Source organism: Alnus glutinosa, chromosome 11, assembly GCF_958979055.1.
Source record: "Alnus glutinosa chromosome 11, dhAlnGlut1.1, whole genome shotgun sequence".
NCBI lineage: Eukaryota > Viridiplantae > Streptophyta > Magnoliopsida > Fagales > Betulaceae > Alnus > Alnus glutinosa.
The window spans coordinates 26112272-26136537 of NC_084896.1; the positions used below are offsets into that span (position 1 = coordinate 26112272).

A 24266-nucleotide genomic window follows, 5' to 3' on the forward strand; every position below is an offset into this window, starting at 1 on the left:
CAATCACTCCTCTAGTCTTACACCCATATTTTGACATGACATAACCCGACAGGCGAGCACGAATTGCTAACCTTAAAAAGGTCTAGTGTAAGTGTTTCAATTATATATATGCTCACTGGAAATTCTCATCCAGTCAACACTATAGTCAAATGTGTTAATATATGTAATATCTACAAGATAAAATTTTCCTCCAAACTTGGTTAGAGGAATCTATTAAACTGATATTTGTCCAAAATGCATATAATTCTCTCATGCACTATTAACCTCCATCCCAGCCTATTAAGCCGAATCAGATATATTTTGGACACATGTTAATTTAATAGATTCGAATAGAGGAAATTCTCCCACCCCAATTTAATAGAAAACTTTGCCCATATCTACATGTAGAAACTGAATTTCACTATAATTGTACAAATAAGAAAAAACAGAATGACAACACTTCATTGTAGTTTACACCTCAATGAAATTTGTAGACTACCAAAAAATCGCAGAATCTAATTAAGTATGCTGAACCTCATTTTCCATAGATGTATTAGACGGAAAGTTATCTACAATTTGCAATCTTTGAATCAAAATAATATTTGAAAGCTCAAGAGCTCTTGTAGAACTGTAAACTTCAGAGGAAACCTAAAAAATTAAAAATTAAAAAAAAAAAAAAAATACACAAAATATGATTATATGTGGAACACAACAACATGACTGACAATCAGCTCCATGCATCCACACATTTACCACATACAGCAGTTGCATTTCCTACTTTCTACGTCTAAAACAAGTTCAAGGTTTCCCTCTGAAATAAATTTTCAGTACACAAAATTGAAGAAATGAACAGGAAAAGAAAACAGAATCCTATCTCCAATAGCTAACCAACATGGTGTTTTCATCAATTTCATCATAGAATCCTATATGAGCAAACTTCACCAGCAACATGAATTTTTGCCAAAAATCTTTTGTCAGCATTACCACCGCATTAACCCCAGGACCAACCCTCTATAGAATAAGTCACCTTTTTAATTTTATAAAGTTTGTTGCTCAAGAAGCCTCTGCAATGCTTATCGCTATAATTCTTTTGGTGTATTAGTGTCGATGATTATCGATCAAACTTACGATTCCAAGCATAACTTAGCTCCCTTTCAGAAAATAATGCAGATCGGATTTTGGGCAAACGTGGCTCTCAGGGTTCTCTGACAGCAGTTCGTAATGTCCTTCTTGCTCCCTCTCCGATGAAGCGTTATCGGGAGTTGAAACATCTGTTGTGTGAAACTTTCCAAGGGGCACAACCTGAAAAGGAGCACATTAAGGAGTGTGCAGAAATTAGTCTCCAAATAATGACGACTCTCCAACAATTGCATGATCTCAAATTTATGCGAGATAGGTAAGCCAAGCGGCAGTTACAAATTTTCTTTTAGTAAGTACTTGATCACTGCTTGTAGCATCAGCTGCAGACGCCTTCAACCTTTTCGCCTTAGACGCACAGCTCGACTTCTCTCCTTGGTCTTCATCCACAAAGTTCTGATCTGAAATTTCTGCAAAGAAACCAAAAATGTATAAGAAGAAAAAGTAAAAGAAATATCACGAGGATTAACATATATATTACTCCTGAACAACTAGAAAAAAGAGGGTATCCACAGCAAACACAAACTGAGTTCTCAATTATCAGGGTATGCAAGTTAGACAGTGATGCGTAGGATGCCTATGGCAAGTTCCTTCGGCTCGCTAAAACAGAGAAAGTCTCATTCGTGAACTCACTTGCTTGAATCAAGTCTTAACTCAATATGTTCGTACACTCACTCTAAACGGATAGAGTCTCGCTCATTCGCTCGCTTGGATCTCGCCTTTTAGGGCCATCTTAACTGAATCATTTTAATAATCCACTTTAAAGGAGTCAAAAAGTCTTTTTAAGTAGTTTTTAGTGATATAAGTGACCACTTTTAGTTAATACTATTAAAAATATTTCCTAAAGTATTATTTGTATTTTCCTTTTGTCTATTTTCTTAACAAGCTTTATATGTTTTTGGCACTGCAAACTAATCACCATTTACTATGACCAATGAACTAAGATTTGGTAGCGCCTTTTTTTGGTTTGCCTAGATTTTACCAAAGAAAATGTATATAGAATTTATGAAGATACCAAGAATACACTCAGAACAACTGATATATTTTTCAACTGTTGGAGGCTTAACTCTGTAACACAGTGATGTGGAACCAGCACTTCTGTGACCAGAATTGATAACCAAGATATATTTTCCAAATGATTATTTAAAATACAGTTGCTTATCTAATAACCATAGCAGTACAATCATCGCATAAATATACAGCAAAAACTCCTCAAGATAGACAAGCAATCAGAATCCCTAACTTATATATAGAACACCATACTGCAAATATGCTAAAAACTCATCAGATGCGTCACACTAAAGAGCATAGGAAATCTTTTGCAGCCCTATGAGCTTGAATCCAGGGGAATAAATCCACAATATATGTACAATATCTTTTTATCTATACATCATAAGAGAGTTGACAGACAGAAGTTGCAGAACTTAGGGTGGAGGTTGTTTTGCAGCTATACTAGACTTATTCTGGAAAATGGATCTAGGATCCGTTTTTGGGATAATGTGTGGTGTGGTGAGGTGCCTCTTAAGAAAGCCTCCCCAGTTTTGTACGACATTGCGTGTGACAAGGACGCACATGTTGCAGACCATTTAGTTGGGGTGAGCGTGTCCTATCAGTGGGACGTTAGCTTCTTCCGAACAGCCCACGACTGGGAGGTGGATGTTTTGGCTTCTTTTTTCTCTTTGTTGTACTCAACCAGAGTGAATTGTGATGGGGTAGATCAGCTCTAGTGGTCTCCTTCTCACAAAGGGAATTTTGATGTTAGATCTTTCTATAAGGCTCTTGTTTGCAAAGAGGCTATTCATTTTTCCTGGAAAAGTATTTGGCGGACCAAGGTTCCCTTGAAAGTGGCTTTCTTTGCTTGGACGGCAGTGCAAAAGAAGATCCTCGCTTTGGACAACCTCAGAAAGAAGCTCGTCATTGTGATTGATAGATGTTGCATGTGCAAAATGAATGGGGAGTCAGTGGATCACCTTCTTCTCCATTGCGAGGTTGCACGCGCTCTATGGAATGCCATCTTTAGTCGCTTCAGTTTGTCTTGGGTTATGCCTCTTCGGGTGGTAAATTTATTCGCTTGCTGGTGGACGGGTGGTCATTCTCAGAGTATAGCTGTGTGGAAGATGATACCTTGTTGCCTTTTGTGGTGCTTGTGGAGGGAACGCAATGATAGGCAGTTTGAGAACAAAGAAAGATCTATTATGGAACTCATTTCCTTTTTCTTTCATTCTTTATACTCTTGGGCGGCGGCGTTCCTCGCACCTTTATCGTTTAGTTTTAATGATTTCCTTGTATTGTTTTCTTTTTCTTCCTAGATGCCTTTCTTGTATACTTCCTGTGTACTTGATTACGCTTTCCGCTTTTTAATGATATTTCTCTTACTTATAAAAAAAAAAAAAAAAAGTTGCAGAACTTAATATTACATTGTCATCTATATAAAAGGAATTTCATAAGGGGAAAAGATAATGTTGACACTCAAAACTGCACTTGATTATAATGTTTCGTTGTCATGTTTTTATCTATTCATTCAATTAGCAGAATTGGTAAATGACCCAAGGAAAATAAGTTTCGTTGAAAGTAGAAAGTCAAAGTTGACTAGAAAAAGGATAAGTTCACATGTAATCAGTCACCACCTTTCTAACTTTAGTATTCTGATTACCTCCCTCGCTGGTATTGATTTAAAAAAATTATGTGCATGAAATCTAACTTCCCAAAGCATTCAGCACATTTTAACAAGCCATCAAACCACCACTTTGTACTCAATTCAACATACAGATATCTGAGAATGTGAAAATTTAAAATACTGTATAAATGGAAGGAAAAAAAAATGTAGTAATTTACATCTGTGCACACAATATTTTTTTTTTTTTTTTGATAAGCGTGTGCACACAAATTGTACCATCCAGTCCAATGTTTTTATACAGTTCTACCTGCTGAAACAAAAGTGGGGAAGAAAACATAATTACACCGTTATGCATGTTATTTTCTAGCTGAGACATAAATTGCCTCTCTAAATGTTGAGAGAAAAACAAATGGGAAAGGGTACTTTATTCCAAAAAAGTTTTGACCTGGACTCCTCAGTTGCTATTATTGCCAAACTTCAGTAGCATCAAGCATTGAAAATTATATGTGTATGAGGAGCAACCAAGCAACTTACTAAAAGCTCTCTAACCTGACATTCCAGGTGCTTGGGCAAGAACAGAGCAGATATACAAAATTCCAAATTTACATTCGCAAACTGTTTCTTCAGACTAATGAGATCTAAACCATTAGAGCCTTTATAAGTGGTAAGACAGTTATGTGAAGAGCTTTTTTATTCATGATTCCAACCTGAGAAAAATTGAAGAGCAATTAATTTGTATGCCACCCATTTTTGGGGGTGTATCTAGTCTGATACTCTTTTGCAACAACCTACTTACCATCAGTCAGTATCATGAAAAACTGGAAACTTTTGTTTCCACAATTATGTTTCACCAAGAGAATAAAGTTTTATGTGAGTGTGTTTGAGAGAGAGAGAGAGAGAGAGAGAGGGGGGGGGGGGAGTAGCATGTATTTTTACCTATTAAATGAGATTAGGGATCGAAACTTGAATGTATTATAATTATGCATAGAAAAACTATGGTGTAGAAGCTAAGCAGGGATTTGCAGGTAAAGCAAAGTTAATCAAAATTACCTGTAGAACTGCCAAAAAAGCCCTGATGATCCAAACCTCTTGATGATCCACTGGCGGAAGTCAAATTCCCTTTTAAATGAGTCCCTTCATGAAAAAGCACACCATCTTCTTGGACATAAAGAGATCTCTCAGTGCGCTGTTTGCCTGAAGATGTAAAATGGCGTATCCATGGACTTCCTAGAACAACATGAGAATCAGCAGTGCTGTCCAACAAATTATCCTTTCTTTCAAAGTTGATCTTCTGCCAGCAGCCATCTCGTAGAACCATGAACTGAAAATTAATAATAGAAAATAAGACTAAAATACCAGGGTTTTGCATAAGACAACCAACAACCAACAACCCAGCCACACTGGAGATATGAAATAGATGTACTCATTCACTTACTAACCTCGTCAGAAGACTTGCGAGTTTTGGTTCTAGGTTCTTCAGGTGAATATGTCCCACGCACATTATCTTGCGAGCACAAGCCACGCAAACGCATTGAACGTTGCAATTCAGTAACAAATGATGCCTCTAAGGAATCAAGATACAAACTGTGCTTCTGATCTGTCCACTCTGTCAACTGCCCCTGCTATAAAAGTACCAATCTGAGGACTACATATCTTTTGACCAACAATTGAATAGTCAAGCTTTATCACTAGCTTATGAGGAAATATGTTAAAAAGAGAGAAAAAAAAAAAAATCCTCTGTAGCAAAAAAATTATTAATTTAATATCCAACTCATTGCTGGAGATCCTGATACTAGGTTTTATGCTTTTCTCCTTTTCTTTTGACTTTATTTTATCAAGCAAATGGTGAAAATGTTCAAGCTCAAATACTAGAACCCAGGCTCGTGGTCCCGTGGGTAAAACACTAAAACATTCCCACCTGTCCAGGAGAAATATATTGGTTTCATCCCTGAGAAATCTTAAATACTGCAAGGTCCAACATACATTATGGGAAGGCAAATTTTACACACATTAAACAGGAGCAAATCCCGTGTTTATTACCACTCCTAATGGGCTTGATCCCCTGTAGGTTGCGGGAAAATAGTAAGAGACTGACCCGGTGCAGGATCATCAGCATATCTGGATGCAATACGGGGCTGATATCCAATGGCTATAAGCAAAAATAGTGTGATTATACTTTCTCAAACAAGTCATAACATTATAGCCCCTAATATGATATGTTATATCCATGTCTCAAGTAAAATATTATTCAAATCAAGTGAATACATGTTTGGAATGAATTTGAATAAAGACCAGTTTTTTAAGGGTTTCGCCCTCTTCTTGCATCATGAGTACGGAATACTCCCCACCCAAAAAAGTAGTCTCATTGCCCATAAAGATATCTTTGCATCTATTGTTGTACCCTTCTGAGGATTTAAGCTTCATCACCAACTTTTGTCATTGGTAATTATCCTTCCTTTGATGAAAATGTCCATTACATGTTAAGATTTGGAATTAAGACTTTTATTATTGGGTCAAAATTGGAGTTTTTATGGTGCTCTGCCAAGGATTTATAGCCTCCAATCTCGAACGATCAAGTGTCCTAGGGGTCTAAATAAAGCAAAAATCATACAAATTAAAAATATTAATGGATTTACAGGCAATACGATTACCCAATATATCCTTTAATAAATTCGAGCATCTAAAACATCAAAGTTAGGCACCTTCTTATCCATATAATCATATTACCGGTTTGTGAACCGGGGAATGGGGGTTGTGATGTTCTTAGGCTCCGTCTACTGTGCTAGAAGTCACTGCATGATCCAAAGCAGTTGTTTTCAGTTGTTCATCTTTGATCCATTGGAAATTCCTCCAAAACCATGTCACATTCTATGTTAATCTAAGGGGAAACTTTGGTTAAAGAAAAGTGTAGGAGTTGCTTCCAACACTTTGGACACCATGACAGGGAGGGTATATCTCAAATCATTTGTTATCAAGTAAAGCCGTCGATAATAAAATCACACCATAAGAATATTATTCAGAATATAACAAACTGAGCCATAAGGAATAAGTACATAAAAATAGCCGATATGGGACCTCAAAATAATTGATATTTCACGAAACTCCACTCTAAACTTCACACACCGGCAATTAAAATTAATAATTAAGAAAATTAGACAGTGAAAGCAATACTGGAAAAGATAAACGCGCAACTCAACCGAAATTAAGGCAAAAAAAAAAAAAAAAAAAAAAAGGTTAAAGAGACACCCCATTATAAATTGACTTCAAATAGGAAGCAGGCATAATCCATTGTATATTTTGATTTCCCAATGCATACAATTCCAGTCCATGTTTGATTGTCAGCTTATGTGCTTGTATCACTAAAATTATAAAATTGAGGAAACAATTAAAGAAAGAAGAAAATGCACACCTATAACTTATATTTAAAGAAATAAATGTTTAAAATGGAAGTGCTCTATTTTAAATATTTATTTAAGTCCTTCGGGACATCCGATAAAATTGGAACGATAAAGAGAAGATTAGCATGGCCCTGCGCAAGGATGACACGCATAAATCGAGAAATGGTCCAAATTTTTAATAATCAAAAAAAATATATTTATTTAAAATTACAAGAGCTGCAGTGAACACAGATAACTGAGATTAGACACCTAAAATTAAAGCGGCAATCATTTCAAATTTTCTTTTGCTAAATTACTCATTTCAATCAAAACTAACCAAAAAAAAATGGAGAACTTCAAAAAAACAAATGCCATGCAAGAAAAAATTGTAGAATCCAACAGAACAAAAATATAGCACACGTAATTTCAACCAATCAAAAACATAAAAAACATATACAAAAATTTGTATCATATTCTTGTTTATTTGAATATCGGAAAATTCAAATATATATATATTAACGAATTCGAAATTTACCGCTTTGGCATTTCCACAATGGCGTGAAGGTTCTTTGGAAGTGTCAGCTGTGATGGCGGACGAGTCCGAGTTCGTCCGAGTCAACTCACTCCCGCAACCGGCCGTGGCCTGGGGCGGCGGAATATTTGGCCGGAGATTTTCTCTCATTCCTCTTAAATCAACACGGTTTGCGTAAAAGAACAAGCGAAAATCGGTGAGAATTTCAGAGAGAAAACCCTCCGAGAGAGAGAGAGAGAGAGAGAGGAGGGGGGAGGGAGAGATTGTTTGTTAGGTTGGGGCCAATAAAGGCTCCACATGGCGTCGCTTTTACACGTGTCAGCACCATCAGCGGGGTGCCAGGTCAGGAGTGAGCGATAAAATATCTTCGGCGAATGTCAGCCAAGATATTTTTTCTTCACCCGCGGGCTTCAGTAAGAAGCGGCCAAAACGGTATATTCGGGTCGGGCGAGTGGTGAACACTCGCTTTGGACGAGCGTGCGTGGGGAGGAAAGGAATCAAACTCGCTTTATTTTTATTATTCTTTGTAATAAAACTCGCTCTTTTAGCGTGACACGCAAGGTGGTGACGTACGGGTAATGATCGGTTGGTTGTGGTTGCACAGTGATTCGTTCCTAAAAGTCAAAGGACTGTCCAATCATTATATGATTCAAAAAATATCTGGCATAATAACAAATAGAAAATTTTCAAAAAAGTGAAGTTTTTAATTCCTCAACAAATTATTATTTTATTTTATTTTTTAAAATTTCAGACTCTTCATCTATCTCTGAGATCCCAAACGACTTTTATTTTTCTTTGTTTTTTTTTTTAGCTTTATAGTATTTAGTTTTTATTGGTTGGGTTATTAAGTTGTTAGCTTGATATTGTTTTTTTTATTTTTTTAATAAAAAAAATTATTATTGTAATATCTATAAAAAAAAATAATAATAATAATTAGAATAGATGGGACTTGGAATCAATCACATGCACATGTCATGTCATGTGTCGCAGGAATGCTTTTTTAACGTAACAGCACTTGATTGAACACTAACAGTTAATCAGTTATGCCACAAATATCTTTATCTTTCTCACTAATCAATCAAATATCACCTCTAATAATTTTTATTTATTTGTTTAATTATTTTAGATATTTGAGAGAGACCTTCTTGCCTTCGCGGAGGAGCTCTGTCCGAATAGACACCCACCAATGAGATTTTTGGGAAATGATTTGTGGGGGGGACAATAAACCGTCCCCCCACCATCCTCCTTTGGATATTTTAATAAAATAAATTAAAAGATGTCCTTTGATGATCGTATCAAAGGACATATTTTGATTTATTTTTTATTAACAAATTAATAAAAGGGTGATGGGACGGTTACTGTCCCTTATGTATCATCTCTCGAGATTTTTTCTTGTGTGCAATAGTTCTTCCACTTGAATAATAGATTGTTGAGTTGAATTTTCCTAGTAATAGTAAAAAGTAGTTAATGTGATATAAAATAAAAAGAATTTGAATAAAAAAAAGTTTTGAATTTAATGAATTTTTTTATTTAAATAGTAATAAAAAATTATTGATGCCAAATAAAAAGTGAAAAAAGTTCAAATATTTTTGAGTATATTGTTTTTGAAAAAAAGTAAAAATATATGAGGGTAATATTTCCAAGCTTACCAAACAACCCCAAAGTTTTTTTTTTTTTTTTTTTTTTCACAATTCTCTCATTCAAGGGCAAACCTACATAGGGGCTAGGGGGCCTAACTCTCCCCCCAAGCTCCAAAATTTTCCCCCAATTTTTTTTTTACTTCTTTTTTTTTTCGGGTTTTGCCCCCCTTCCCAATTTTTTTTTTTTAATTTGACCCTCCCATATTCAATAGGCTGAGTCCGCCACTCCTCTCATTATTGCTGATGACTCTTCCTCTTTTGACAAAGAATAACCAAGAATTCAAATATAGGTATTAAGTGTTGAACAATAGCTCTAATATTGGCTTTTTTCATTTCAAATAGATCATTCAAAGTATGCTATCCCAAATGGTCGGAGGTAGTTTCAGACACCCTTATTTGATTATTTGTTGGCCAAACCACCCAATTTGATTATGGAGTAGTTCGTTCACCCGTTAAATCTTATTCTTTTAAAAAAAAAATTAAAATAATACTAATGTGACATATGAGACACATGGCAAGGGTTGATAGCTAGGTTTGCGGACCGTTAAGTCTTTTTTTTAAAAAAATAAATGAAATGAAATATCAACTCTATTAATAAGTCATCCACAAGTAACATTTGTGATATTTTTGGAATTGACATGAATATTTGATTTCCAGCCAAACCAAATATATAAACAAATAATTAACCCTTGTTTTGAAGATATAATTCTCTTTCTTTAATGTTACAGAATAAGCAAATTTAAAATTCATTTTTAAGATAAAAATTAGTCAATTTAAAATAGTAATAATAGGGAACATATGATGATTCCTACGACCTAATCTAACCCACCATTACATGTCTGCAGGTGGTATTTTGACTAGGCTGATTAAGAGTGTTTTTAAAAATTACATTTTAATTAATAGTTTATATTAACTGGGATTTAATTTTATTTTTATTTTTAAATCACACGTTTTAAAATTGTTAAACTGAAAACACTAAATTGTCTAGGGTATGATGTTTGTGGTGCTTTCATGGCAAACAAACAAGAGGGGAAAAAATAATGTGATTGGAATCCAATTGGATAAATATATGGAAATCTGAGCAGATATTTTTCAATTTCTCTATTGTTGAGTAAAAGGCAAGTGGTGGATTGGAGATATTTTGAGGAAAAAGGATAAGATCGGTGCTAATTTCTAACCTTGTTTTGCAAGCAATCCCATGTGGAGTAGAATTTGGAGTTTAGATTATGTGGATAATTCAAATATAATCATTCATGTTGACCCTTTGGAAAATTAGGTTATGGTCAACCAAACAAAAAAAATTTCCAGCTCCAAGCAAGGCCCAACTTGCCTCAGTTTTGAAATTTGTTTCTTATATATATATATATATATGGACTTAAAAATTAGGTCCGACCTCTATCAAAATTAAGCTTAAAATATTTTAAAAAAAAAAAAATTAAACCCAAAATATTCATAACGACAAAAAAAAAATTAAAAATTAAAAAATTAAAAATAAAAATTTATATATATAGCTGTTATTTTTAAGTCACATAAAAACATTTTTTCCAAATAAATAATAAAATATACCCCTTGAAAAGCATTAAGAAACAAAGCCAATGCACAGTTTAAATTGCAAATATATTTCTGTGGTAAGTTTCCTGCCCAATACCCAATTCTTAGTCAAAAGTCATCCATATTGGCTTTGACAATAATTTTTTTTTTTTTTTTTTTCGAAAGTTCTGATACATCCCTTTCACCCTCATTAATATTACTATTATTATGATATTATCATTATTATTAATTTCTCCGAGGTTACCTTCCTAGCATATTCCATCAAGAAAGGTACCATTCTTTGTTGAAAGTTAGTGAAAATAAGACAAAGGTTGATGCAAGAGTATGTGAGAAATAGCTTCCAGCATGTCGATGACAATTATTTTTTAAATACTGGTTTTTAAAATTTAAATTCTATTTAATTTTGTCTCAGATTTTATAAATCATCTAAATATAATTTCAAAAAATAAATTCTTTCGTCATTTGTAATTTTAAATATTTTTAAAAAAAATCGCACACCCAAACGAGCTCCAATTATTTTTGGCCCATACTCACCCAGATCAAGCCTTCAACTATTCATAAAAATTCTAAATATGAATATTTATGGTCCATGATATCCTTTTTTTGTTTGGTTTCAATGACTTTATTTTGTTTTTCTTTTCATTTTGGTTGGTTAGAATATTTTAAAGCTAATTTATAATTATATTCGATGCTAATCACTCCTTCCATCCTGACAATAATCTGCCATACGTAAAATCTAGTGCGAATAGGCATAAAATCGAACCTTTCCTATCAAGATTTCAGTAGATTTCTTTAGACATGCACACAATTTAAAAAAGCATTCATCATTGTTCTTTAAAAATTACTGCATGTTAGGTTACCAGTTAATATTCACGTATCGGATTTCGTTCGTGTTATCAAAGCATAAATATAAGATTATATAAGTCAATTTTAATTTGTTCATTTAATTAAATGATTCAAACTCCTCAACCCTAAGAACATTTCTAGTAGCCTCATCAAATTAGCTAAAAACCAATTTTCTCTGTTTCGGTGAGCTACTTTTTTAAAAATCTCTTAATAGCCCCACTATTTTAACTATTCATTATCACTATTTCATTTAAATAATATTTTTTCAAATTTATTTATTTTTTCTCTATTTAATCTTTTTATACAACAAGCTCCCGTACACATTTATCTTGAAATTCACATAAGTTATGTCAAGGACAAAGAAACTTTCATGTTCATGAAATAAGGACATCGTTGTGTGAGAAAGAATGGAGATTGGAGAAGAAAATGAGAGAAAAAAAAAATGAAAAAAGTATGTTAATCATGTGAGAGAGAAATGATAAACAAAATTGGTGAGAGAGTTGGTGAATGAATATTACTCATCAAAATTGGTGAGTATTTTCACTCACCAAAAGTTTTTGGTTAAAGTGGTGAGGCTGCTGAGAGTGATTTTTTAGTGTTTTCATCAAATTGGCTAACCAAAATAACTTTTTAGCTATTTTGGTGAGGCTACTAAGAGCATTCCTAGTAGGCTCACCAAATTTTACTCACCAAAATAATTAAAAATCACCTTTTTCTATTCTGGTGAGCCACTTTATTAAAATTTCCCTAGCAGCCTCATCATTTTAACTAGTTAATATTCACTATTCCATTTAAATAATAATTTTTTCATATTTATTTATTTTTTCTCTATATAATCTTTTTACAAAAAATCATTTATATCCATGAAATAAGGACATTGTCGTGTGAGATGAGATAAGAAAATGAGAGAAAAAAGGAAAAAAGTGTGCTAATCATGTGAGAGATAAATGTGAAACAAAATTTGGTGAGTGGGTTGTTAAGTGAAAATGCCTCATCTAATTTGGTTAGTAATTTCAGTCATCAAATTTTGTTGGTTAAAATGGTGAGGCTGCTGGGAGTGGTTTTTCAGAATTTTCATCAAATTGGCTCACCAAAATAACTAAAAAACCATTTTAGTGAGGCTACTAAGAATGCTCTAAGAATGCTCACCCACTAATTTCTTATGGGATTCGCGGATCATGTAAAAAAATTATCAGCCCTAAATGTTGCGTGTTGAGTTCAAATCATGTCGAAATATGAGTATAAGACTATATAGGTCAAACATAACTCGACTCATTTAATTAAACGGGCTAAACCCATCGATTCTAACCCGTTCTTCTTGTTTTGAGGTTTGTGTCGAGTTTACCAATTGTATAAAAAATTGCCAACCCAAATGTTGCATGCCAAGTTTGGGTCATATCGAAACATAAATAAATAAATATATATATATATAAGACTATATAAATTAAATATAACTCAACCCATTTAACTAAACGGATCATATACATCCACCTTAACCCATTAATTTTGTGCCAAATTTACATGTCGTGTCAAAAATTAATAACCCTAAATACCGCGCGTTAGGGTTGGCTTATGTCAAGAAATAAGCATAAAATCATATAAATCAACTATACCCCAACCTATATGGTGCGTTTGGTTCGTAGTGATATTCAATATTCGAACCGGATTTTTATTCAAAAACCCATACCCGGATCCAAGTTGAATAAAACCCATGGGTCACTTGAATAAAGTTTGAATAGTTTGAATAAACCCATCATATATTTTTTTTAATTATTTTTTACCATACCAATCATTATACACAACTTTTCATACAATCTAATTATTTCCAATTATTTTATACTATTATAAAACACTTTTTTAAAACTCATCATATATTTTTTATTATTATTTTTTACCATACCAATCATTATACACAACTTTTCATACAATCCAATCATTTCCAATCACTTTATACTATTATAAAACACTTTTTTTCCAATCTTCCAAATTCAACACCCAAACACATATTCAAAATAATCTAAATTATATTCAACATTCAAACACATTTTCATTGCCTTGAAATCCGTGATTAAATTTTGAATATTATTCATATTCGAAATATTCGATACCCAAACGGACTAGATACTCCGACCTTAATCCAATATCTCCCAAATTATTTGGGGGACGAAGATCAAGCAAGAACACGAACAAGCAAAAATCAAAAAGAAACAAAAACCAAAATTAAAAATTTTGATTTTACATTACAAAATTGAATGATTAACAAATAGTACTGGGATTAGTTTATGGTGTGGTATACTGTTGACACAGTCAATTTTCGGCCGATCACCTGCAAAACGATGAAACTCTATTGGGGGTGATGCCGCCGAAGTGATGGCCGGCGGGGAGCCTCCGAATATTTTCCGTATGAACAGATGGCGCCGACCATGGCCCGGATCACCGACCACAAGGTTATTTTCTTTCTCATCATGATCCGCTTAGGGTTGAAGAGGATTGGCGTACTACGCAAGCAACCACCTGGGCCCATTGCCGTAACCTCGTCTTTACCAGCTCAGCATCCTCACCTAAAAAAGAGATAAAGCGTAAACCAGCGATCCACAGCCGTTAGATCAAGAAAAAGTCCACAATCAATCCCATCCAACGGCGGAGACTTACCTTGATCTATTATCGCGACGGGGCTTTCGATTTCGCTATCGGAAGCCATCAACGACGACGATGACGACGACCTCGACAAGCTGTTACTGTACTGCCGGTTAACAGCGTAGTACAACCCCAGAGCCGGGATGGTCTCCGACAGCTTCGGATCCACATCCGGCGAGTCCACCCCGAACCCGAAACCGAGATCGAAGCAGCCCTTCAACTCCTCCAAGTCCTCGTCCGACAGACTCTTGTTGCGGCGGATGCGGTCGCCGCCGTACTTGCCCTTGCGTCTCAGCCACGCCTCCTCGCGGCGCGTGTCGGGCGTCCACGAGTGCTGCTTGTAGAGAGGCCGCGGCGGCCCCTGGGGCTTCGACATTGCCTGTGGGATTCTCAGAGAGAGAGCTCTTCGTGAGGAATGTTATACGTGTATATATATATATATATATATATATATATAAATCCTGGTTTCGGCGGCGGGGGGGATTTCTTTTTGAAGTTCAAACATTGTTTAATCAATAGCAATGGGTTTTTAATTTCTTGGTTGCCACTTGTAGGTCGCGTAAGAATGAGGTAGTAAGGGACAGCTGTGGGCCACTGATTGGTTGTGAGAGCCAGAATTTTAATATTAATTTGTGGCTTACTAATATTTATTCATTTTAAAATATGATAAATGTTTAATTTATGCAATAGAATGCTCTAGAATTTTAGAAGAGTCTAATTTGAATAAGTTTACTAGTATAAATTAATATGTCGAGTTTCTGAGCTTATAATTATTATTTTTAAAATGAGAACCTTTTTGACACAATCAACATTTATTATCAAGTGAGAAATATAATGAATTAAGAAATATTTAATTTTTTTTAAAAGGTGATAAATACTGAAGTGACAGAATTTTTTATAAATTAATTTAAGAATAATAATCAAGATTTTAAGACATAATTATATTAAAAAATCTGAAAGTTCTTAATCTCATAAATACGTATCAGCCATTTAGGCAATGTAGTTGTTGCTGTTAATGTTTATTAAGAATTTATTATTATTTCTTCATGTTTTAAGGAGGTGCATGCATTATTGCATATGCCATAATAGATATCTTTTATTGATAATTAATTACTGCAATTGTCAATTTTGGCTAGTATTAGACACTGAGTATCTAATAACTGGATTTAAGGCACAAAAAGCATGCCAATTGGGAACCAAAAGGCTTGTCTTTGCCCTTGGACTGGTAGGTCTTGCGCTCAAGATTTCATCCCGAGCAATACTATTCTTCGTACTCATTTCACGTTAGCTTATATAGCATGTTTTAAATGATTTTTCCTGTTAGTCACATTTTTTTAAAAAAAAATAATAATAATAATAACTTAAAATATGTCACAATAACCAACCTAAAACATGTGTAATAAATGAGTGAATAGTGGCATTAATCTTTCTTCTTGGCTCGTCCTTGCAAAGATGTTGAAGTGGTGACTGGGTCCCAGGCTGGCGATTGGAATTTGGAATCAGCAAGGTGGACTCCAAAGTCTAGGGTTATATTCTTTCTAGCTGGCTTGACAGATATTCAACGATTCCAAATATATGAATGCAGACAGTTAGACAGACAGGTAGGTTTAAGGGCTTTGGTGGCTTATCCAGATAAGCACCTGGTTGGCAATCTTTGCTTCTTCAACACTCTTTTTGATAAGTCTTCTTCAACACTTCGATTGCATGAAAAGTAAAAGCACAACAAATCGGGTTACTAATGTGGTACTCCCAGCTTGCTTCCTGTGCGCAAAAGACACAGAACACAAGCTTTAATTATGGGGCTTATGCAGACATTCTTAGTTGATGAAAATAAAAATGTGATGATTAGAATGTCACAAAATTCATGTGGGGTTCAAGAGCCTTGGAAAAAAGTTTCTACTTTCTTACCAAATCAAGTTACAAAGAATATATAAACACTTACAGGCTTTCCTTTGGCACAACACCCCTGAAAATCAAAAGCTTTTTAAGTTTTTCTTGCACATATGGTCAGTCTTCATCCATGTGTGAAGCGTTTGAATCCTAAGTATCAAACTTTCAACAATACCTGCAATTCATGTCACCAATAATCGCCACAAGAGCAAATTCCATCCTTGAAGTGATGGAAACGGTTCGAATCCCTCACGATGATCTCCCTCTCAGTAATCCTAGATATGAATTTAGTTGCCTCGTGGCAGTCACCGCAAACCCGCAAGTTCTTGAAAATCCGAATGGTACTTTTGGGAGGGGTGCTAATAATTCCGAATACAATTGCCAGTCTCTCACTATGACTTATGAGGATATGCTCCTTCTCATCATCCTCAACATCCTGCAACACAAAGCTATAGTCGGGAACATAACCAAGGCTCTTCATTTTTGCAGTCAGAACCTTCAGCTCCTTGTATATTTCCTCGCATTTTGGATGGGTTTGGTTTCCAGTATAGAAGACATCGACTTTATTGTTCACTTCGATTGAGCTCCACCCAGGTGTCTTCTTTAATCCCCTATCTCTGGCCAATGATCTCACTTTATCCACTCCCTCCCATTTCCCAATATTTGCGTAAATATTAGATAACAAAACATAGTAGCCAACATTCTCCGAATCAACTTCAAACAAACGATCTGAAGCAAATGAACCCAACTCAAAATTTCCATGTATTCTACAAGCACCAAGAAGAGCACCCCAGACAGAAGCATCAGGCTGTACAGGCATATTTTTTATAAAATTATATGCCATTTCTAGACGTCCAGCTCTACCAAGCAAATCTACCATGCAGCCATAGTGCTTCAAACTAGGCTTGATCCCATATTCGTCTTGCATCACATGAAAGCACCATTGACCCTCATCAACCAAACCTGAATGACTACAAGCTGACAATAAAGATACAAAGGTTACATGATCTGGCTTCACCCCCTCATCTAGCATTTCGTTAAATAGCTTCAGAGCTTTCTCACCATGCCCATGAATGCCATGACAGGATATTACGGCATTCCAAGAAACTGAACTCTTCCTGGGCACTTGATAGAATAAGGACATTGCTTCATCTAATCTCCCACATTTTCCATACAAGTCAATGAGGCAGGTACCGACAAAGACATCCAAGTAGACACTGTTCTTAATCACCCGTCCATGAATTCTCATCCCTTGTTGCAAGGCTCCTACATGGGAATACGCTGGTAGAATGCTTACCCAAGTCCCTTGGTTAGGAATTATCTCTTTGTGCTCCTCCATCTTACTGTACACTTCAATTGCTTCGCTTGCAAGACCATTTTGAGCATAACCTGTGATTAAAGTATTCCACGAGATCACATCTTTGACAGGAAGTCCTTCAAAAACTGTACGAGCAGAATCTATAGCGCCTAATTTCGCATACATGTCCACAACTGCATTTCCAATGACAACATCTTCCATAAGCCAACCTCTCCTGACAATGAATCCATGAACAGACCTACTATTTTGGCGATCACATAATTGAGCAAAAATAGAAGCCAAACTCACTCCTGTCAACAAATCAGGCCGAATCCCTATTAAATGCATCTTATTAAAAAGTCCAAGTGCAGTAATTGGATCATTATTCTGCTCACAGGCAGCAATTATTGAGTTCCATGAAACCAAATCTCTCACCTCCATCTCATCAAAAATCCTTTGCGCATGCCCCAAGCGACCAAATTTGGCATACATGTTAATCAAGGCATTGGACACAAACACATCGAACTCCAGTCCATGCTTTATGACATATAAATGAATCAGCATCCCAATCAAGATATCATCAGATAGTGCACAAACAGGAAGTAGACTTGAGACAGTTACTGGATCCATCTTTACCCCCTCCAATCTCATCTCATCCAAGAGGTCCAATGCCTCTGCAGCATTTCCATTTTGACAAAACCCAGAAATCATTGCATTCCAAGAGCCCATATCTCGAACCGGCATATTATTGAACAATTTACGCGCAACACATAAGAAGCCAAACCGGGAATACATATGGACCAAAGAAGCAGCCACAAAGACATCCCACTCAAAGCCCAGCTTTAGAACCCAGCAATGCATCTTCTTCCCATCAACTAGATTTCCACAAGCTTTTAACACAGGCGGAAAAGTGTAGGAATCAGGCCGAATACCAGAGGTCAACAAAAACTGATAAAAACAATTCACAGCTTCACGGAAACGTCCAATGCGAGCATAAGCAGATAACATTGAATTCCAGGTAAAAATATTCTTTTTTGGAATCTGATTAAAAGTGCGCTGAGCAAATGAGGCATCACCAAGACTTGCATAAAGATTGACAAGCCTGGTGGAGAGAACGACGTCTTGAACTTTCCCTGAGACCACAAGAAGGGCATGAAGACGCTCTGCAAGGTGCACTTTTGTGCAGGATAAGAATAAGAGATTGAAATCAATGTCTTTGTTCTCATTTTTGAAGCCATCTGATGTGAATTGGAGAGAAGTTGTAGCTGCTGGAAAGAATGACCAACGGGCTTGAATCAATGGCCGAAATTTGGAAAGATGCCTACCTTTGCAGGTTGGTGACAATCTGAGAGCAAAAATATAGAGCATTAGAAAGGGAGTGCAAATCAGACGCACTCTATCCAGTTAACAGATTCTCAACCAGAAGATACTGATGCCGTAACTGGGGAGAACAAGAGTGGTAAAAGAATCAACAGATATTTTCACAAACCTTTTTTTTTATATATATAAGTGATATTTTCACAAACCTATTTGGTACCTGTATGCAAACAAAAAAATATTCAAGAAATGGAATCCAAGAAATACTAGGTGTCGTTGCATTCTATTGGAATAAGGAGAACAACCCAAATGAATTTTACTTCTTATTTTGTGAAGTAAGTTTTCCTGAACATAATGGATGTATTGCAACATCAAAAGTAAAAGGATATCTTTCCACCAAGGCTGCCATGGCCAATAATAGATTAATAGGTAAACGCTTTGTGAATTGCTTTACAAATTTTACAGCATAATATTGGGCCCTATAATGCAGATTTTTCTTGAGTATTAATAAATGGAACAAGAGTGTAGAAAGGGAAATAACAAAGAGAACTCATGGAAAAAAAAAAGTGCAAATATAAATGCGATATAAGCAATAGCTAACAAGGAGAGTATACATTCCAGGAAGTTTTTTTTTTTTTTTGGATGAATATACATTTCAAGATTTTCTGTCACCAGCAGTGCAAATGCTTGTCTCTGTGCGTGTGTGTGAGAGAGAAGTATTAGTAGCAAGTGATGGACATTTGTTTGGCAACCTGGACATACATACTCTAATGACCAACTACCTGGACCAGAAAAATGGTAAAAAAAAAAAAAAAATTGTAAAATTCAATGGTTTGAACGGAAAATTACATTGAAACAAAGCCAAATAGCTAGATGAGGCTCGGCTGACTAAATGTTTGTGATATCTCGGGTCCCAAGCAATGGAAGTTTTAAGATTTGAAGACATTATTAAACTTTCTCTCAATTTCCTCGACTTTCCCGGCAACCAAACAGAACGTAAAGAAATTCCAATGAAACGGAGTGAGTAAAGTAACTGTTACCTGAACATACATGTAGATTTTAATGTGCAATATATCGCCGGTCACTGAGAAATGCTTTACAAAGGACTGGCTGAGAGGGTTCAGGCGATTAGGGTTTTGGGGGGAGAAGAAAGAGATCAGAGAAATTTGGGTAACAGAAATGGGCTTGGGCCGCCTTTGAGATGTGAACCCAATCCAAGTAGGGCTTTTTAGGATGTTTTGAGAAGCATATATAATTTCTACGGTTCTACCTATGCCTAAGAATAAATCAAACGAAAATCTAAGATATGTTTGTTATTGAATTTTTTTTTTATTTTTTTATTTTTTAAGTTTAAAAAAGTGTTATGTTGCAGCAAAAAGTTGGAAATTGTTTCTTTATTTTTAAGTATTTGTTAATATATTTGTCTTGAGAATAGAAAACAAAGCAGAAACAAATATGGTATTCTCTATAATCCAATCAGATTCTTAGGGTGTGTTTGGAATTGCGATTTCGTAAAGAAAAAATGCGATTTTAAACCAAATCGTAGAAAATAAACCGTTTAGAAACTGCGTTTTTAAAAAATTGTGATTTGAAAACGCAGAAAAATGCTTATTCAAATCGCAGACAACTAGATACTTTTTTGAAAACGCATTATTTTAAAAGGCTAACCTGCGATTTTAAAGGTCAAACTATAATTTTGCCAAACGCTTAACTGCGTTTTCAAAAATCACTTTTTTAAATCTTACATTTTAAAATCTCTATTTTAAAATCACACTTTCTGAAATTATAAACCCAATCAGACCCTTAATCATTCTAATACATAGATTTGTCGAATCAAATGCCTAGTTAATACGGCATAGAAATGATGTTTTCTATTTTTGGATTTGGATTTTTCTTTTAAAAATAAAAACCATTAAAATTATCATATTTGTAAGTTATTTTTTTGGAAAAAATAAAAAATAAACAATACAAATCATTTTCTAAAAACATCTCACTAGACTCAAGAGGTGATAATAAATATTTGCATGGTGCAAACAACATTATATACTCTTAAATCATAACACAAAATTTCCAAATTACTCCGGTATTTATTTTAAAAATAAATAAATAAATTTTTTTAAAGATTTAGGCATAATTATTTTTATAAATTCTGTTAAATTCTAATCAACACCTAAATTCTAACAATTTTTTTTTCTCCTAAAAAAAAAGGAATGGTATTTTGAAAATTTTGACAAGATTTAACGAAAAATTATAATGGAAGACTGAGATTAAAACTTTTTGAAAATGAATACCCTAAATTGAGACGTTTTAAAGTTTATGTACATTTTTTTTCAAATTGGTGAAAGTTCAGAGGTTATAAGTGAAATTTTTCCTTTTTTTTTTTTTTTTTTTATTAATAAGTGCATACTTTTACGGTTTAGATTAATATCTCACTATTGATTTACAAAATCGCAATATCAAGTACACTCTAAAATAATGCATCAAAACGATAATAGAAGAGGAGTTGTGAAGAGCAACCAAGCAAAATCTGTCTCTATTTGCGTTTTTACCGTACGAGACATTTAAACTGCAAAATATACGTGATTTGCTCTAGTAACAAACACGACCACGAGTTAAGAAGAGATTGAACACGAACACGTAAAACTAATGTGAAACATTTCGTCAAAAATCTTGGAGGGTAAGATTTGATGTTTTCCTAAAAGAATCACAACCTCAAATTATATATAGTGTTGTGCAGTTGTTATGGTAGTGTTGTAAATCTATCATCTTTTATGTGCAGTACTTGTGCAATTTGCATTATTTAATTATCAGAAAGGATATGCTTGATGTAGTCTCTGTTTATTTTTTATGTTTTAACTCATTTAATTGGGGAAGAAAATGTGCTCTAACTTCCTCCACGTTGCCTTCAATGAAGATGTGAATCATGTGATCCTGGTTATCATAAGCTCATTATTATTATTTTATTTAAAATAAATAAATAAAATAAAATAAGCTCATTATTATATAATTATTGTACAAGCCCTGCTCTGGTTCTGACCTCCTCCATTCATTGGTTCTCTCTTCCTTGGGAAAAACCGAAAAAGTCCTCTGTCATCGTTGCAGTGGGTTCAGGTTGGCAACCCACTCAGCATAATTGCTAATTTGGTCAGGACTTCACTATGCTGTCTATGCAGTTTTGCTGGCCAAATATACCTCTTTTTTTTTTTTCTTTTTTTTTTTAAAAAAAAGGGTTATCACATAAAGTGTTTAATTCATTTGAGAATGCGTTTAAAAAATAAAAAATAAAAAAAATCATATAGTAGATAAAGGGGTGACCTTTTAACGACATGCGATTTTTAAAATCAAAATGCTATTTTAACAAACACTTAATTGTAATTTTAAAAATTACATTTTCATTAACTGGGATTTAAAGTTGTTATTTTTCAAAGTGCGCTATTTGAAACCGCTAAAACAAGCGGACCTTACTAGTGCTTCTCACATGCTTTACGAACACGTTTTACTTTATTATATTGGTTTGTTGTTAATTTTTGTTCAACTATAAACCTTTTTTTTAAAAAAATCTTGTAATTATCTCACAATGTTGTACTCAATCAACCCTTTATTTTTTATTTTTTTTTAAGAATGATTGATGCAAGAGTTGATTGGAGCTGTCACATTAATATTGTAGGATAAAAATGTATTATAGGCTAATTTATAGCATTATTCGTGAAAGAATAGAAAGCATAACGTATGGTGTATTTGAAAGATATGCAACTAAAATATATATATTTTTTAAGTTTTTTATTTGACAAATTGGCTTAAGTTTAATGAATCGGATGTAAATTCTCTAAGATAAATAACATTATTTGGGAAGGCGATTTATTGGCCGTTGTTCGTGCTGTTTAGCACAGTCACCTAACAACAAATTGGAAGATATCCTCCTTAATTTCATATATTCTTAACTTGTTGGAGTAAGATCTTCTCAATTTCAAATTAAATTGATAATATTCATTTCATGTTGAATATTTAAAATTGATGCATTTAACAATATATATGATGTTACAATATTTAAATTTGTAAAAGACGTGCTAACATTGACATTATGTACGCCTAGCTTTAAATTCTAACCGTAAAATAAATCTTATCAGTTTCAAATGAAATAAAGAGAATCTTTGCACTTGGCTAAGCTTCACAATTGATAAACGCTCAAGATTCATAAAAACGCTAATTAACGCGATCATAACTTAACAACATGACTTTTACTCTCTCTAATTTTATTTTTTTGAAGTATTCTCACTTTAGTTTTTTTTTTTTTTTTTTTTTTTGAAGTGGAGAGTATCTCCTTGTAATTGTTTTTCTGTTTTTTATTTTTATTGTTTTCCTTTTCTCATCTAAAATGTATTTGTGCCTCAAAATTGCTTAGTGAACAGAAATAATAAAAAAAAAAATTTGGCTGAGGAGAACGTACTCCTCAACGCCACCAGAGTTAGTTGCGTAGAAATGCTAGTCCTGAGTGCGGACCCACCATTATTTCTCTTATGTGTGGACGCCACGTGGTGCATGGAACCCCACTACTCCGTGCCAGCACGATACGTCTGCTTATCCTCAAGATTGCCGATTTCTCTGTGTATTTTACAGATGTAGCTCTGATTTGGATAAGAGCCGTTGGGGGTGGTTGTGGCCCATGTTACTCACTAACACGAACCCTTTTTTTATTATTATTTTCCTTAAAAAAATAAAAATAAAATAATGGGTGGGAGAGTGGGATTGGTGCAAGATCCATTATATATATATATATCGTGGTAAAGTAAAGCATTTTACATATTTTGAAGATTCATTTGCAATTTTTTTTTTTTTTTTAGCTTTTAGAATAATTGATTTTAACATGTTATCCGAAGCATAAGTTATAAATTCGAATAATTATTCTACATTTTACCTTAAATTTAAATTAAATGTTTCACTTATTAAACTCCTCTTGTTGGAGGAGAGTGTTAAAATATTAATTAAATAATTAAATTTATTATTTTTTATCAACTTAAACTTTTGAGATAATTAATAATTTAACGGTTGTGATCAAAATCTATACAAACATTGGCACATCTAATATTTCTGTTAGAGATTCCATTTATCTTGAGTAATGTTATTACCACATTTTATCTTATAATTATCTTACAATGATTATGAGACAGTCCTGACCAACTATTAGTTTTTTTTTTTTTTTTTTAAAAAAAAAGATGAATCTAAGAATTTGTTGGATCTGTCACATCGGTATTGTAAGATAGTTGTGGGATAAAAATGTTGTTTCTATTACTCTTTTCATAGTATCTACCAGCTCTATACTCTAACCCCTATATATTGCGAATCATACTTTCCTTAAGAAAATGGCATAATCATGTTTACTTTAGATGAAGATTCGTTTGGGTTTGCGATTTGAAAATATGATTTTTTTTAAACACAATTAAACGTT

The 24266-nt window shown here is 34.1% G+C and overlaps 3 protein-coding genes and 1 non-coding gene across 7 annotated transcripts; 1 reads left to right on the forward strand and 3 right to left on the reverse strand.

The window, feature by feature from the left end:
• Window positions 1-544: 544 nt before the first annotated feature.
• Window positions 545-8008, reverse strand: LOC133881610 (cold-regulated protein 27). 3 transcript variants are annotated; one of them, XM_062320571.1, is made up of 5 exons: window positions 7646-8008; window positions 5173-5346; window positions 4784-5054; window positions 1417-1526; window positions 545-1281 (listed from the first exon to the last, which is right to left on the reverse strand). In XM_062320571.1, exons 1-5 carry the CDS (start codon window positions 7790-7792, stop codon window positions 1123-1125), a joined length of 861 nt encoding a protein of 286 aa, XP_062176555.1. In that variant the 5' UTR covers window positions 7793-8008; the 3' UTR covers window positions 545-1122. The 3 variants fall into 3 exon arrangements, with proteins under 3 accessions (XP_062176555.1, XP_062176553.1, XP_062176554.1); XM_062320569.1 differs by having other exon boundaries at window positions 5173-5355; window positions 7646-8003; XM_062320570.1 differs by having other exon boundaries at window positions 5173-5352; window positions 7646-7998.
• On the forward strand, window positions 7209-7308 carry LOC133882964 (U6 spliceosomal RNA). Its single transcript, XR_009902779.1, has one exon. It is a non-coding gene; the product is annotated as a U6 spliceosomal RNA (small nuclear RNA).
• Window positions 8009-13744: 5736 nt separating the features above from the next.
• On the reverse strand, window positions 13745-14743 carry LOC133882164 (uncharacterized). Its single transcript, XM_062321276.1, has 2 exons — window positions 14332-14743; window positions 13745-14240 (listed from the first exon to the last, which is right to left on the reverse strand). The coding sequence occupies exons 1-2, from the start codon at window positions 14690-14692 to the stop codon at window positions 14143-14145; spliced, it is 459 nt and encodes a 152-aa protein (XP_062177260.1). The 5' UTR covers window positions 14693-14743; the 3' UTR covers window positions 13745-14142.
• Window positions 14744-15713: 970 nt separating this feature from the next.
• LOC133880826 (pentatricopeptide repeat-containing protein At4g33990) lies at window positions 15714-20005 on the reverse strand. 2 transcript variants are annotated; one of them, XR_009902428.1, is made up of 3 exons: window positions 19861-20005; window positions 16259-18848; window positions 15714-16077 (listed from the first exon to the last, which is right to left on the reverse strand). XR_009902428.1 is itself a non-coding variant. In XM_062319795.1 (2 exons), the coding sequence occupies exons 1-2, from the start codon at window positions 19866-19868 to the stop codon at window positions 16394-16396; spliced, it is 2463 nt and encodes an 820-aa protein (XP_062175779.1). In that variant the 5' UTR covers window positions 19869-20005; the 3' UTR covers window positions 16143-16393. The 2 variants fall into 2 exon arrangements, 1 of the variants encoding a protein (XP_062175779.1); XM_062319795.1 differs by lacking the exon at window positions 15714-16077 and having other exon boundaries at window positions 16143-18848.
• Window positions 20006-24266: the final 4261 nt, after the last annotated feature.